At 36.5% G+C, this 15,784-nt stretch overlaps 1 protein-coding gene across 1 annotated transcript in view; it reads left to right on the forward strand.

Annotated features, from left to right (window-relative positions):
* Nucleotides 1-14,440, forward strand: part of wasf3b (WASP family member 3b) — a 151,083-nt gene extending 136,643 nt beyond the window's left edge. The window contains exon 9 of the mRNA XM_039745485.1: nt 6,078-14,440. Coding sequence (XP_039601419.1) covers nt 6,078-6,235 — 158 coding nt within the window. The 3' untranslated portion in view covers nt 6,236-14,440. The remainder of the gene's footprint in view (nt 1-6,077) is intronic.
* Nucleotides 14,441-15,784: the final 1,344 nt, after the last annotated feature.

The raw sequence follows: 15,784 nt of genomic DNA on the forward strand, positions 1-15,784 counted from the left end.
TGTCCATTACAGGATCCTAGAGTCATGAAATTTATTCCAGAAGCTTTCAGTGCAAATCAAAAAGCAACTGAGGATCACACACATATACAGTATGTACCTACTGTCACTAACTTAAAGTCAGTGGGGATTTTATATTCATGTTTCTCGATTACACAGTTTCCACACTCACAATGGATGTGTCAGTCTGTTAATTTTTAGTAAGAATTACAGTTATGTAGTTGGACTGCAGTCTCTGCATTTGATATGTTTCCTATTTCCTGTTTCACCGACTCTGTTATTACTTGGAGTTGCTGTGATGATATGATTAAACATTTTGTGGATACAATCCAGATTCAGGACCACTTCCTTCAACTTACCCTTTTTAAGAGATACCATTTGGAGAAATGTCTGACTGTATCTAAAAAGTTTTATTAAAGCCTAAAATTAAATTTGTATAATAAGAAAAATAGTATCCACTTGGAAATTGAGCCCACACCCCTGCTACTGTGTCTACTTGCAAGTCACAGAGATTTCATAGCGCTGAGGTTTTTTGGTTTTTTTGAGTCATATTTACATTTACATGCTGGAAATGTTTACATAATTCCTGTAATCTCATTCCATTGTATAAGATGGGCATGTTACAGTATACATAATTATTAGAAGTACAGTTATCCAAGTTAAATTCTTTCCAATCTGGCATTAAGCTTTTGAATACTGTATGTTAAACCAGATACAGAAAACACTAGGAGTTCTTTTTGGAAAGAGATTAACCAGAATGTGTTGGTTGAACGACAAAGTTTAATCACTTGTGCAGTGGATAATCGTGTGGATCATGTCTCAGGCTTGACTGTAAACAACTTTTGGGACAGAACTGTTTCATTATGTCCATGTGCTGTCTGCGTTTATGGATTTCTGCGTTTGTGATGTTTCACCTTCCTCTTTCAATGCATTCATGTGAAAATCTAGTTGGACTTTTCAGAGAAGCGTGAAATCACTGTCGATGTGTTACTTGATCGGCCAAAGGAAGTAGTTAAATATAAACTATATTTTAATGTGAAAATAGAAATTACCCTCAGTGTACTGTATATCACTTCACTCCAAATGCAATTCAACCACAAAAATGACTTTTCTGGGTGACCAAGTTAATTGTTTTATTTTATGCAATTGGTGAAAGGTCATTGTTACTGTACATCCCAACTCTTGAGAATTCAGGTAGCTTTGTTTTCTCCGAATTGTCCATCTCGGAGGTTTGACTTCAGAGGACGCTAAGACTCATATTTCCAGTTTGTCTGAAGCATGTGAAGGATTGCTGAACGGTATTTCTGCTTTCTTCAGTTTCACCACTCATCTTAAAGTTATGCATTACTTTAAATTTTAAAAAACACCTCTATTTTTCAAGTGTACTACAATATACATATACAGTAATCCCTCCTCGATCACGGGGTTGCGTTCCAGAACCCCCTGCGATAGATGAAAATCCGCGAAGTAGAAACCATGTTTGTATGGTTATTTTTATATATTTTAAGCCTTTATAAACTCTCCCACACTATTAACATTATTAGAGCCCTCTAGGTATGAAATCAACTGGGCAAACAAACTGAGAAAGCATGTACCATAAATTAAAAGACCCATTGTCCTTAGAAATCCGCAAACCAGCGAAAAATCTGTGATATATATTTAGATATGCTTACATTTAAAATCCGCGATGGAGTGAAGCCGCGAAAGTTGAAGCACGATATCGCGAGGGATCACTGTTACAGAAGATTATTAGTATTAGTGTAATAATAATTTTATATACAGTAGTAGTTAATGCATTTAAAGTTATTTTACATAATCTGCTTTATTTTTTTTAAAGAACAGAAAGGGACAATTAACAGTTTAATCTTGCACTCTGTCATATGTCGAGCCAATCATCCTCCTTTCTTATAAACTAATTAAATAAAATTGTGTCCGATTTTTGTTTGAAATTTGTGGCACATTTTTTCTCACAGTCTTAAAGCAAAATAAATGAATTCACAATGATGCGCAAAAAACTGCTGGTATACTTCAGTAGCAATAGTTGGTTATTGATTAAAACATTTTTCCATGACATAAAATTAAAATCCTTTGTATAAATTTTATTGATGCATCTTCTGGTGAAGGAAAGCTGGAAGTGATTCCATGAATTCTCTAAATACAATCTCATTACCCATTTGACTTTAAGGACTTCCAATTCCCCATCAGCTCAGATAGATAGATAGATAGATAGATAGATAGATAGATAGATAGATAGATAGATAGATAGATAGATAGATAGATAGATAGATACTTTATTAATCCCAAGGGGAAATTCACATAATCCAGCAGCAGTATACTGATACAAAGAAACAATATTAAATTAAATAGTAATAAAAATGAAAAGAATTAAAATAAAATTAATGTTCGCATTTACTCCCCCGGGTGGAATTGAAGAGTCGCATAGTGTGGGGGAGGAACGATCTCCTCAGTCTGTCAGTGGAACAGGACAGTGACAAAAGTCTGTCACTAGCTCAGCTCTGCTATAACTCTTAAAAAGATGAAAGGTTAGACTTTGAGAACGGCAGGCACTGATTTGTGCTGAGGAAATTCTACTATGGTCAGCTTTATGGCATATTTGAGGAAAACACACGGTCAGAAATTGTTCGTTTGTGCCAGCGTTGTATGTAAAAGTGTAGTTTAGCACTGTTGAGACATGCATTACCTAATAATCAACATATGTTCAGACAATTTAACAATATTTCAGTTGCTTTGAATTTTTAAATAATATATCATTAGCGAAGTATGGACATAAGAAGTTTACCTTTGTACACTTAAAATTTTGTATAGCCCAGTGCCATAAGGTCAAAATGGCAGGCATCTGTTATTCAGTTTAATATATTATTTACAGAAGACTGTGACCTAAGTATACAGTGGATACAAACGTTTATGCATGATGGCTGCCTTCATTTCAGACAGCATTTCTTCTTTGTTTAAAAACAATCTACTGTATAGCATGCTTCGTGTACACTACTGTGCAAAGGCCTGTGTGTTTGAACTGCGGACAGCAGAGGGCAGCATTGCTCACAGTATTTCTTGTGACTATCTATTGGAATACAGGGAGTGAAGACAGTGATAAAGTGATTCCCTGGGTTTAAAAAGAAAAGCATGAACTACATATAGAACTACAGTATGTTTCTAGTAGCATTAAGATTGTAATGTCGGTTTAATGCTTCTAGATTTATTGAAATAGCTTCAGTAAAGAAGTCAAAGTATGCAGAGTTTTTTTTTAATCATTTACATTACGCTGAGCGGTGAATTGTTCGTTTATGCAAAATAGTGAAGCTTCAGAACTGAATGCAGTATTTCTTCAAAAATAGAATTCATTCCTTTGTGTTTTGCTCTAGCTGCTCTGTAGATCTGCCACATAATCAACTTTAGGATACTTACACTATAGCTTAGAATATAAACCTGCATGTGGGCAGCACAGCAGTGCAGTGGTAGTGCTACTACCTTGCAGGCAGTAAGGAGACCAGGTTCATGTTTGAGTGGCATATGTGTGTTCTCCCCATGTCTGCGTTAGTTTCCTCTGAGTGCTCCAGTTTTCTGCAAAAGTCCAAAGACATGCAGGTTTGGTGGACTAGCCCTAGTGTGTGTATGTGTGATAAGAGTTCACCCTGTGCTAGACTGGCACCCTCTCTAGGGGTTGTTCCTGCCTTGCGCCCTATGCTTCCTGGGATAGGCTCTAGCCCTCTGTGATTCCTGATTACGTGGGCTTTGGTAATGTTGTAAACCTGTTTGTTTGCAAAGCCTGAGTTGATGTCACAGTTTTGCTCTACATTTTCTCGGTCTCTCCTTGGTGAGGGTGCACTGGCCTTATCCAGTTAAAGTCTGCCGTATCAGTGCATTTGGAGATTACTGTAGGTTGTTGTGTAGTTTCTCAATACTTTCTTACCTTTACTATTAGTTTAGCAAAAATATATACAAATCTCAAACAATTTTTTGTAAGCTCAGATTTAAATCCAATAATAAGATGCAAGAAGTATGGCAATTTGATGATAAATGTGAGGCTGAAAAACTGTAAGGTATAATATTTTAATAAAAGTAAATCTTTCAAAGGGGCAGAATTGTTTTTTAGAAAATGAATATCTTTACCTTATCTCTTGTGACATGGATGGTGTCTTCATCATTGCCTTTTGTTACGATTTGTTGTTGAAATGACACTAAATCACTTCATGTGCCGCTCATGCTTACAGAGATTTCTGCTGGGGTTATCCATGACTGCTAAAATAGCTTCAAGTGTGTCTTTGTAATGTGTTTTTTATCAAGTCAAATAACGTTCCTTCTGGAAGTGGTGTCAACAAAGGCACATAACATACACATAAATAACATGGCCACACATAAGAGGAGGGATTTAGTATTATTTAGAGTTTGCTTCTGTAATAATTATTTACAAAAACATTTACATGTGTGCATTATTATTATTCATACTCCTCCAGTGTATATGTGTGCTAAATTTATATTGTAAGAAAAATTAAAAAAAAAAGTGAGCAGTGGCAATACTGGACAAATCTGAAAATGCAGTGATAATCTCTTTATAATTTTGTATGAATCTTTTCAATTTGTGTCGTGTCACAGCTCCAAGAACCTGTGTTTGCACTTCTTTCAATGTGAACATACTTGCTTTTGCCAGTGTAAAAAGAGTGTGGGTGATGAAGTGTCCCAGGGTTTGACATGCCATCCTGTCCCGGGCTGTTTTTGTGTCACTCCATGACGCTATGATTCCATAAGTGAAATTGAAAAATAAGTGAATGCAGTATTCCGTTTTGGTTTTTTTTATATTACATACAGTATTTGATAAAACAAACATATAATTGTATATTGAAATGTGTTTACCATTTTCTTAACCCCATACTTCAGTACAGTGGAACCTCGGTTGCAAAACTCTGGTCGTAAACTAATTTGGTCGTGAATCGAAGTAATTTCCCCCATAGGATTGTATGTAAATACAATGAATCCGTTCCGGACCGTACGAACTGTATGTAAATATATTTTTTTTAAAGATCTTTAAGCACAAATATAGTTAATTACACCATAGAATGCACAGCGTAATAGTAAACTAAATGTAAAAACATTGAATAACACTGAGAAAACCTTGAACAACAGAGAAAACTAACACTGCAAGAATTTGCGCAATAGCGCTACGAACCACTCACTAAAAACACTTTTTTTAATCAGTTTTAAGCACAGGGAAAAAAATGAACATTTGAAAAATCCTTAATTTAATAAACCACCAAGAAAAATAACATTGCAACAATGCACGCTACAAACTGATCGCTGTAAACATAAGTGAAGTGGTGGTTAAAAACCAATAGAAAAAAGACTTCAGTAACTACAACAAGGTTAAAACAATGCTTGGATCTGTCTCTTTAAAAACAAGCCCAGTGCATTTTTTAACTGCCTTCTCGGCCTTGCGCGCATATTTGTGTGCGTTTGTCTCTCTCTGTCTCGCTCACGCACACGTTTTTGTGTCTCTCGCTTGCACGTGTGTGTCTGTGTGTGTGTCTCTCTCGCTCTCTCGCCCTCACTGCACAGGGAGAGACTGAACTCGTGCGGAAATCATTGGCGCTCACAAATTGAAAGGGAAACTGGCTTGTTCGTATACCGAGTGTCTGGTCGTGAACAGATGGAAAACTATGGCGAACTTTTTGGTCGTAAACCGATTTGTACATGTTCCGAGACGTTCGTGAACTGAGGTTCCACTGTATCTAGACAGTTTCAATCATCTTTGGATTGGTTAAGGAAAAGACTTCTTGCTCATGAACACAGGATTCCACATATCTGGAGACGGAAGTTGCTATGCAATGTGCCACCATACTTGGCCGTTCAGTAAAATGGAATCAGAGCTACAAAACAAAGAACAAACAAGAGTTAGCACTCCACAAATAATAAACAGATGAATAGCTCCTCTGGTACAGCAACACACAAGGAGAAATTGATCTTAAGAACTTAATGTGCAGTACTATAAATTTAACATGTTTGATATTGTACACAAAGGCCTAAATTACATATTAATGGCTTTCTTACTCTCTCTTTTGCGACAGGTATCCAGCTGAAAAAAGTCCAGGAGCAGCGAGAGCAGGAGGCTAAAAGAGAGCCAGTGGGCAATGATGTGGCCACAATTCTGTCCAGACGCATAGCTGTGGAGTACAGTGATTCAGATGACGATTCTGAATTTGATGACAACGAGTGGTCGGATTAAGACATAGAAGGCTGCCACTATTAGACAGGGAGATACACAATTTTGCGTTAAGAGTTTCAAACCCTCACAAAGATCCTATACTGCTGCCCAGTAAAGATATAGTATTGAAATCCTTTATTTTAAATTTCAGCGTATGTTTAATTTAATCTGGGTTATTTGCTGAGCTAATTGACTATAATTTATGTAACATAAACAAATGAACAGAAAAGTTTTTTAAAGAGTTTCTATTAGAGTATGGAAAATAGAGCAGTATAGCAAAGTTAGCTTTTTTTAAAATTTTAGTAACTTGAGCACAAAATATTAAAATTAACCATCAGAGGGAAATTTTTAGCTTTGAAATATTTAAGCGTTTTCTAGGCAATTATATTTTTGTTTAGACACACAGTATTTGGCATGAAAAACTTTATACACAGAATGGCAAACACCACTGTCCACTTCAAGGCATACGCCAAGATACAGTGAAGCTTACAAGTGGCCAGTGGCATCAAAGAGCAGGCCAGCGTAGTATTTGGTGAATAGCCAATACAGAGATCTTTTGTAAGAATGTTTATTCACCACTCATGTTAAAGCCAACTGAAATGAAGAAAACAATGAAGCACCTTTATCATGGTCTTGAAATACAATGCACTGTTAGACTAAAACTGTTTTAATCGCACAAGATTTGTTTCAAGGTTATTTTCTCTACTTTGGAATGCTGTTGGTCATCCGTAGCCCTCATATTTGTCCAGCTTATCATCATGAAATGCACAGTGATGCACAGACTCTCCATTTTCTGTTTCTTGAGCTTTTTGCTTTTGTTGCTTTGCTCTTGAGTAACTTATTAAGCCGTTATCCTAAATACAGTATTATGACTAAATGATTGCCTTTTTTATGCACCGTTAAACATGCTCTCACTTTTTGTAAATGCCTCTGCAGTAACTCAAGGCCCATTGTGCCCAAATTGCTGAGTTATGTAAGCCATTTGCTCAGAACTGGATGTCATTCAGCGACTGAGTCTGTTTCTGTGAGCTTTGCCGAGTGTTTCTTGTTTATCAGACTTTGCTTTACCCGTTGATGATGTCTCTGCATGCCTCCAGTGGTCTGCCCCAAGTTTTTAAATCTACCTTTAAACAATGTTTTTAGCAGCTCATATAACCTGGCACCAGGTCTAGTCAGTTACCCTTTACTAAGCCTGAATGCCCAGCTGAAGAGAAAGTCAGTGCACTCGGGAGGGTGAACACCAGCATGGGAGTGGGTCTCGCTTTTGGTCTAAATATTAAACTCTCCTTCTCTCTATTCTTTTCTGTGTATGAATCTGTCCTGTTACACAAAAATGTTGGGTGCATGGTTATTGATTTTTATCACCGTTTTGAAGAATGTTCATTATAACTTTATTCTGCAAAATTAACTACATTTGTTTTTACATTCAGCCATATCCCAATTCCTGCTTTTCCAGTTACAATTCATGCATTTCTTGGATCGTCTTCCTGTTTTCGGTATCGTTAGATGTGCCATTTTATTCACGTTATTGTTTCACAGATTTCCTGTCTCCACTTTTACTGTGATTTTGGGCATCTTTAATTGTCATGTCTTGCTCTTTCAAGACGGTCCAAGGCCTTTTTAAGCCCTTCCTCCAGCGCCCTCAAGCACCTCTTTCTTACTGAAGTTTTTCGCCCAGTCGTTTTTTCTTCTCTGCGACCCAGGGATTGGATAAGGTTAACATCCTTCTTGCATGTTGTAAAAGGCAACTAAAGGAGGTTAGAGTATCCAGCCTTAAATATTTCTGCTGCATTACACCGTGGGCACCCCGTTTAATTCTTTCTTTTGACACTTATTATATAGAAAATAACTAACACAGCATACTGTAAAACATAGAAAAGACTGAATGGAAGCTGTAAACATAAAATAGTCTTTTTATAGGTTGCACTAGTAATGTTGCAAATGGCTGAAATGCTATAAACTCTCATTCTTTCATGTATACACAGGCTGCATACTCGATGTAGATGGGATAGACCTTAGTAATGATTGTGTGACATGAGCTTTAGCATATGCTTTTTAAACCAGTTATTGCTTGATTAATGTTACGTTGTATTAATTATGTTATTTGCATCAGTGGAATGACATGGTATAGCTGGTTGTAAAGCATTAATTGAAAGCCCCAGGTTACGTTAAATTCATAAGGCTTGGCAGTAATATATATAATGTGACTACATTCCTGCCTGTTAGATTTGAAGCCATAAAATTCAGAATATAAATATATGCTGACTGTCTCTCATTGAAGCCATCATTAAAACAGTCACCCACAGAGAATATTTTGTGCTTATTCAATAATCCTTGTACACATAAATAACACAGACTACTTTATTTAAAAGATCATACATGACACAAACCCCAGGGCCTTACTTCTGTTAAAGACAGCCAACAGCCTTTTGTTTAACGCCGAGTTCCTACACATGGTGGTAATGCTCACGCTTACTGAAGAAACAAAAAGAAAAATGGTCAGTTTGAGCAAACACAAAATACTTAAAATGTGTAATAAATGAACATTGGTTGTTGTATCATTAATGTGCTGTTAAGTCAGAAGTTATCTTGATCCATCCAGGTTGAGGATTGTGGACTCTTCTAGAATGTTTGAAGTGACCTTGTCTTATTTATCTTACATTAATGCGTTAACACAGTCTTGTTGACTTATTAAAAAAAATACTGGACACACAGTTGGAATTTTAATAATCAGGAAATAGTGCTCATGTGGCAACAGAAATAGTTTGTGAATGTTCAATTTAAAATGAAGTTCCTTGGCAAAAAAGCAAAGCTTTGTGGAGAACAAAACATACTGTATATGCTTATATATATATACTGTATATCTGTACCACATTCTGTTTGCTGTTGCATATGATACAAAGAAAATAAAGGAAACAATAAGGGCATTCCATATAATTAAATAAAAACACTGAATCATGAATAGGAAGAAAATGGTCTAATGAACCTATGGTGATATAGGTTGAAAAATCTGTTAAAATGTGTAAGATAAATACTGAAAGATCACAGTATCTACTACAGGATGGCCTTCTCCTGCCTGTCTTAGTTTAATTTTTTCAAAATGCTGGAACAAATCTTTATCTTGGTAGTAAAGATTGCAGACTACATAGTAATGCCTGCATTTTCTTAGCCTTTGTCCAGTCCATATGCTTACACTTGTGACACTGAATAGAATTTGCCTTCTGGGATGCTTGGAGTGTGTCCCATGAGTTATTGAATGTAAGTAAACCACTAATTTAAGTGTGTTTTCATCACTATAATGACTTCAAATGCAGTAGCACATAAAAAGGAGCACATTTGGTTCAGTAAATGTCAACATTCTTTGTATGACATATTTAGTAGAAGGATGTAGTCTATTAATTTACAGTTTTGCTCCCCCCTTTCCTTCCCATTTTAATCCATCAGTCTACATGGATTTGGGCCGTTCTTCTACTAACTTTAGCTCTCATTATCATCCCAGACATTATTGCATGTGCTGCTTGGTCTGTGGCTTAGACAGTCCATGACCAACGGTTCTAAAAATTGAAGAAAAAAAAAAAAATATATATATATATACTGTAAGGTGCACTGTTGTAAGAGATCATATGTGGTTTACTGCAAGAGGCCCTTAAAATATATTGTTTTTCTGAATTTTGGCTCTGTATCTAAGATTTATTGAAATACTGCTCGTCGGTAAATTCAACTGGTCCACCTTCAGCCAGGAATATCCTTGTGGCCCTTTGCTGTCCTTTGGCCCAATTGTCAAAGTTTTATTTATACATACTGTATACGCACACGCATACACACACACACATATATATAATACATCATACATGTACTTGTACACTTATCTAAAATAGAACTACACATATAACAGAAGTCAAGTCAAAAACTCGTCACTTGCGTAATACATGATGCAAGCAATGTGAGTCAGTAATGTAAACTCATGTCCTCTTTATTCAGGTGTTCTTATTTACTGTGAACTTCAATATTTTGGTATGTGCTTGAAGCATGTTGGATATTGTAAATATATTTTTATTTTATGCTAGTAATAATAGTTTCTTTGACATGGAAAGTCAAAAGTATAGATCAGAAGCTCTTGGAAATTCAGAAAGCTAATTTTGCATTGAGAGGGCCAACTTCTTTTACATTTCCATCTGAAGTTCCTTTTTCTGTGGAAGACTGTAAATGACAGGTCCTCAAGGTCTGTTTAAATATTTGACATATATATGTTTTCTGGCTGTTATATTTAATTTATTTAAATGAAAAATGGATCACTGAATCAATGCACCATTTTGATTCTAATAAAGTGACTGAGTAATCACTGTTGGTGCATATAACTGAATTTGTTGCAGGAATGGAGTAACATAGTAATATCCAACATGGTCCATTGTTAGTTCATTTAAGTGTAATACTCTATCACCAAACCTGTAGCATCTGTAGTACTGCAGTCTACTGTACAGTCAGGAATTTAATTTAACATGAGCCAGCAAATACAGTGACCTGAATGCTTGCAGTTTTGCTAGCCTATTTAAATTGCTTGCTGTAAACATCATTTTCTAATGAAATTTTCAGTAGCACTACTAAGATTTATTTATTTTTTGGTTTTCAGTTCAGTTTCTTGCTGTGATACCTCTGACTGGAGGCAGTGATAGCATCTGACTTAAGTTCTGCTCTATCAGAATCTTGTTGGTGTTTTAAATTCATAGAGGTACTTTTTTAACATGAATTATTTGTCTACCATTTAAGTAAGTCTGCAAAAGCTGGTCTTCATAATATGTTTTATCACAGCATTTATTTTTTTTTAATTTAATGGTTAATTTTTTGGTATCTTATGTTGTTGAAGTAAGTTTGTCTAAGGTACGTTAAGGCTGTCATCTAAACCACTACTTAAGCTTGCAGTCACTTCCGAGGCCACACGTCAGCTTTAGCTTGCTGTGTGAGGTGTGCGGCAATAGCAAGGAGACCATGAGCGTGTTTTTTTCCCCCATAATATATTTATTGTAATTTCATACAGTCTGCAGATTGGTTTAATGTCATTAAATGGGCAAAAATGTGTTAAATTGTTAGGTCTGATTTATTCTTTTCCTGTTCTGCATTGAAACAGTAACATCCTGTAATTTTATTTTTTGTCTTATATTTTTTTCTTTATAGCTCCTTTGTCATTTTTTTTACAATGATAAAAAGGAAAACAAATTGCACGGTCATGCTAGGTTGGTCCGCAAACAAACAAACACACATGTAGAATCATTTTTCCATGAATCTAATTTTTGTCTCTTAGCCATAACTTGCTGACTGTTGACATTTTGGTCAGATTGGAAAACATTTAGAGGTTGCTCCATTCTGAATATTTTATTTGTATTGTTGCTCTTAACCGGCTAAGTGATTCGTAAACACCACAAAACAATGAAACAGAGAACATTCTAATCCTAAATTGGAGTTCGCAGAACATTATAGTAATAAGTGGAATTTTCTTTAACATTCTAATATTAAGTAGGAGTTTAAAGAACATTCTAGTAGTAGGTTGGAATTTCTATTTTAGCCCTTTTTGATGACAAGAGTCCCAACAGAAACAAAAAGAAAGATGGGACAAAGCCTGCTGAGGCCAGCATTACCAGATATTCCTCAACGTCTTAAGCTGAAAAAATTAATCTTAAGAGCTAAAGTTGGAGGATCTGGTAACAGAAAGGCCAACGTCCTTCTCTGATGTCCTTATGGAAAAAGGCAAAGAAAGGTCCCTGTCATTTCTCAAGAATGATGATCCAATCTTCAACCAATTTGTGAACTGTCATCACATATGCTAAAAGAGAAGTACATTTCATACCGAGAAAGAGAGAGAAAAAAAACAGTTTATTCTTCGATTGGTTACTAACCATTGCAAGAATTTTCCAACTTCATTAAAGGCAGTGCTAGCTAATGTTGTATACTTACAAGTGTGGAGCAGTTGTCTGCTGTTCAGATGTCCTAAACACTTCCCAGAGGAGCAACCTCAAAATGTTGCCTGTTTGTTATAAATATGATAAAGAATAAACTAGCCTTGTAGAGAACTTGAATCACTTAGTTTTTTGCTTGGACCACCCTACTGTTGTGCACAATAGGAAACTGGGACTTTTTTTATAGAAGCAATCCAAGTAAAATCATTTGTGATTTGAAAAACCCCAATGACTTCATTCACAATTATTCAACTATTTTGCACACAATTGTTAATCCCTTTTTATTTAGCAGCTATGCCCCAAATCTCTGCCAGTCTCTTTTTTTATATATCGAGCGTGGTTAGCATGTGTGTATTTCACAAATCGTCCTGTTGTAAAGGACCCATATTTGTGGGAGAGAATAAACCAAGAACCATACTGAGCTAATCAGCATAAACCAAATTTAGCAAATGTCTTGTTTCCCCAGACAACACAATTTTTGAAATTAGGTGTCTATCAGAGCATCACGAAATATGCCTGTGTAACTCTCAAAGCTGGTTAAAACTGAAACTAACCTAACCTACTGGTCACAAAGTTGTATCTGTAGTCAGGCTGTTTTTATTAGGCACTCCAGGAGTGTGCTGGTCACGCTGTTCATATGTTTTGCCTTTGCTGTGATTATTGTAGACACACAATCAAATGTGCTATGGAAAAAAAGACACACTTAGATGTCTGTTTCACAAATCATGCTTCACTAATGACCAGCACCACTTGTGAGTTCTGCAGCTCTAAAGCGTCACTTTCCAGTGCACTGTGGCAGAGGTAAGGGATTACTGCGTTCAGGGGTCATCAATGAAATTACTAAGTGGCATCCTGCAATTTCATTTCAAACTCACCCCTCAACTCCACCAGAAAGTCAGCACACTGGAGTGACGTTCTCGACTGTCTGGGGCCACTGCTGTCAGTTTTAGAAAGTGAACATGTTGTTTTTTTCAAGTATGTGCCATGCTCTTTTGGAATGTTTGTATGACATACCACACATTACCTGAATGCCCCCCTGGATGCTCCTCTGTCCCAGGGCGTTTTCAGATTCACTGTACTCAGGTGGCATGAGATGTAAATGAAGGCCAGTCAAATAATACACTTTCAGTTTTCCATTTCTCACGCATCTCTCCCTTTGAATTAAGGAATACGACATATTTATGGAAGGATGCTCTGAAGGTGTCTAAACTTGCCATCACAAATCACATTGTAAAGTATATAAATTCATACTTAAGTGATATCCAGTACATTAAATATGGTTTACCTCCAGCTGTGCAAAGAGTAGCACAGTGGTGAACTGTCATAGTATAGTGATTATTTGAATTTCATGTGAGGTACCTGTGCTGGCTGTAATGATCTGACAGGTCAGGAGTGTTCTTACGGGTCTTCAGGGTGTCACCACTATATGACGTATCTCACTTTCGGACCATTCACACCTCCCTACGTAGGGCACTGCCCTTTGTTTCAGCTCTTCTGACCAGGCAGTACCTCCAGCCCCAAAGACCAGCCTGAATCTGAAAAGAAAAAGGCTGTTCTTTCTGATTGGTTGGAAATCTGTACAAAAGTAGCCACCAATCACATGCAATTATGAACAGGCCAGTGTCACAGAGTTGGAGTAAAGCGGAGCCGAGTGCCCAGATTGTCGAAGCATCACTCGGTAACAAAAGTTCAGAGCATACACATTTACTGAATCAAGTAATTTCTAACTTACAGAATTTTTATGTTGACCATAACTGAGATAATATGTGATGCAGAGAATTCCAAATGTTGTATACCATTTTTATCTACTGAGCTTTGATATGTAAAATGTTATCCTTTTTTAAATCTCATTATTTTGATGATATTACAGATGTTGTTAGTGTGATGCAACATTTAGTTGAATGGACCTCCATGAATTGTTTTTAATTGTAATTGATTTTAAACATGTCAAAAAAAATCAGTATATTAATTATATTTTAAAATGTGTCTGATTTACTCCTGTATGGCATTTATGTATTTCTAAACTGTATAGATATATGAAATTATATCCTGCTTAACAGAACATGGCAGTTTATGAAAAATAGGACTTGGCTGACATTTAAAAAAATGCTAATCTGTACGCTGTTAATTAACAAGCCGTGCATTTTCTGGGTTATCCTTTTGCCACGCTTACTGTGATGACGATGAACTTGTGTCAGCAGAAGTATTGACATCAATGTTGGGTGTAAAATTCACTCTGAATTTCTGACTAACAAATAAATATGTCTTAACAATTTTCCTTTACTCCGTTTTTTCTTTGCTTCGATATCCTACTTTTTAACCAACAGTAAATTTCTCAATGCAAAGGTCGTGTCATCAGATGTGTTCGGTGTGTGCATTAGAGGAGAAGAACGAGCAGCCCAGCACTCAGGACCGAATGAGACGTTTAGATAATCTGTGCTACACTTGGCGTTCTTCCACAGGCCAGACTGTAGCCATCCTCCTCATTTCTGGACATGAAATATCTCGTCATGTTCATTTATTAACCATTTGTTCATTTATGTGCCCTTTGTGTGCTCATGAGGGGTGCTGTACCACCGTGGGAGTCCAGTGTGGGATAACTAAAGACTGGTGAAGCGGAGGATTCAGACTCAAGCATCCAGAGGGTGAGGACACACATCTGAGCAGACGGAGGTATGTGGGCCATTTACTTGAGTAGCAGAATAGTTAAAAATAGTATAAATGTTAGGCTGAAGTCACTTCTACTGTATGTCAGATGGCTGGGACTTCGTGAAATGTGATCTAGCCTCATGTGGAGAGGCAAAATGGGGGGGCTTGGGGGAGTAAGAGAGCAAGCTATCTCAAGTCTATCCTTTCAATCCTTACAAGTGTAAGTGCCAACAAAACAATAGTCTTCATGGCAGTAACTCCTGGAAAAATTAGAAATTAAGGTCAATAGCAAACAATAAAAACCTTTCAAAAATGACATGTACTACAACAAACAAAGGCGTGGACAGGAGGAGAGTGTAATTGGCTTAATAGCACTGGGTTTCTAACTGTCATGTCGTGTGTTAAAAATGCACGTCCAAGTTTTAGGGATTTCAATACATGTTACTTTAATTTCTGCACACGCATTCTGTTTTTGTGCTTTTGGTTAATTTTATGATTATTTTGTCACATTTTCAGGCTGCCATTTTTGTTGAAAATTTCTTACTAAGGCCTCCGCCATTTAGAGGTTTTCATTGTTGGACATGACTGCTCTTTGTTACCATATGAGAGATGGAAGTGTGCTGATGTTAGAATCGGTGGCACACTATGAATGGTATTTTTTCTTTCATCTTTGCATGAGTCTGTGTTGCCTTTGTCTCATGTACATCTGGTTTCATCTCAGTTTGGAACTACTGGGGCCCTTCTTCTGAGCTTCTTCTGAGTGACCTGCTCTCAAGAGCCAATCTCTTTAACAGAGTCAAAGGCTGCTTTGGAGTTGTGTGGTATAATATCCAGATTAAGGATTTATAATGAAAAACATTTGGTGATCTGGATATCAGAGCTTTTTTTTTTTTCAAATCAAACCACGTTACCTACTGAACTAGCTAGATTTGGCAAAACCCTGCTAGCACAAGCACAGAATATGCCAACA

The sequence above is a fragment of the Polypterus senegalus genome, chromosome 2 (genome assembly GCF_016835505.1).
Source record: "Polypterus senegalus isolate Bchr_013 chromosome 2, ASM1683550v1, whole genome shotgun sequence".
Lineage (NCBI taxonomy): Eukaryota > Metazoa > Chordata > Cladistia > Polypteriformes > Polypteridae > Polypterus > Polypterus senegalus.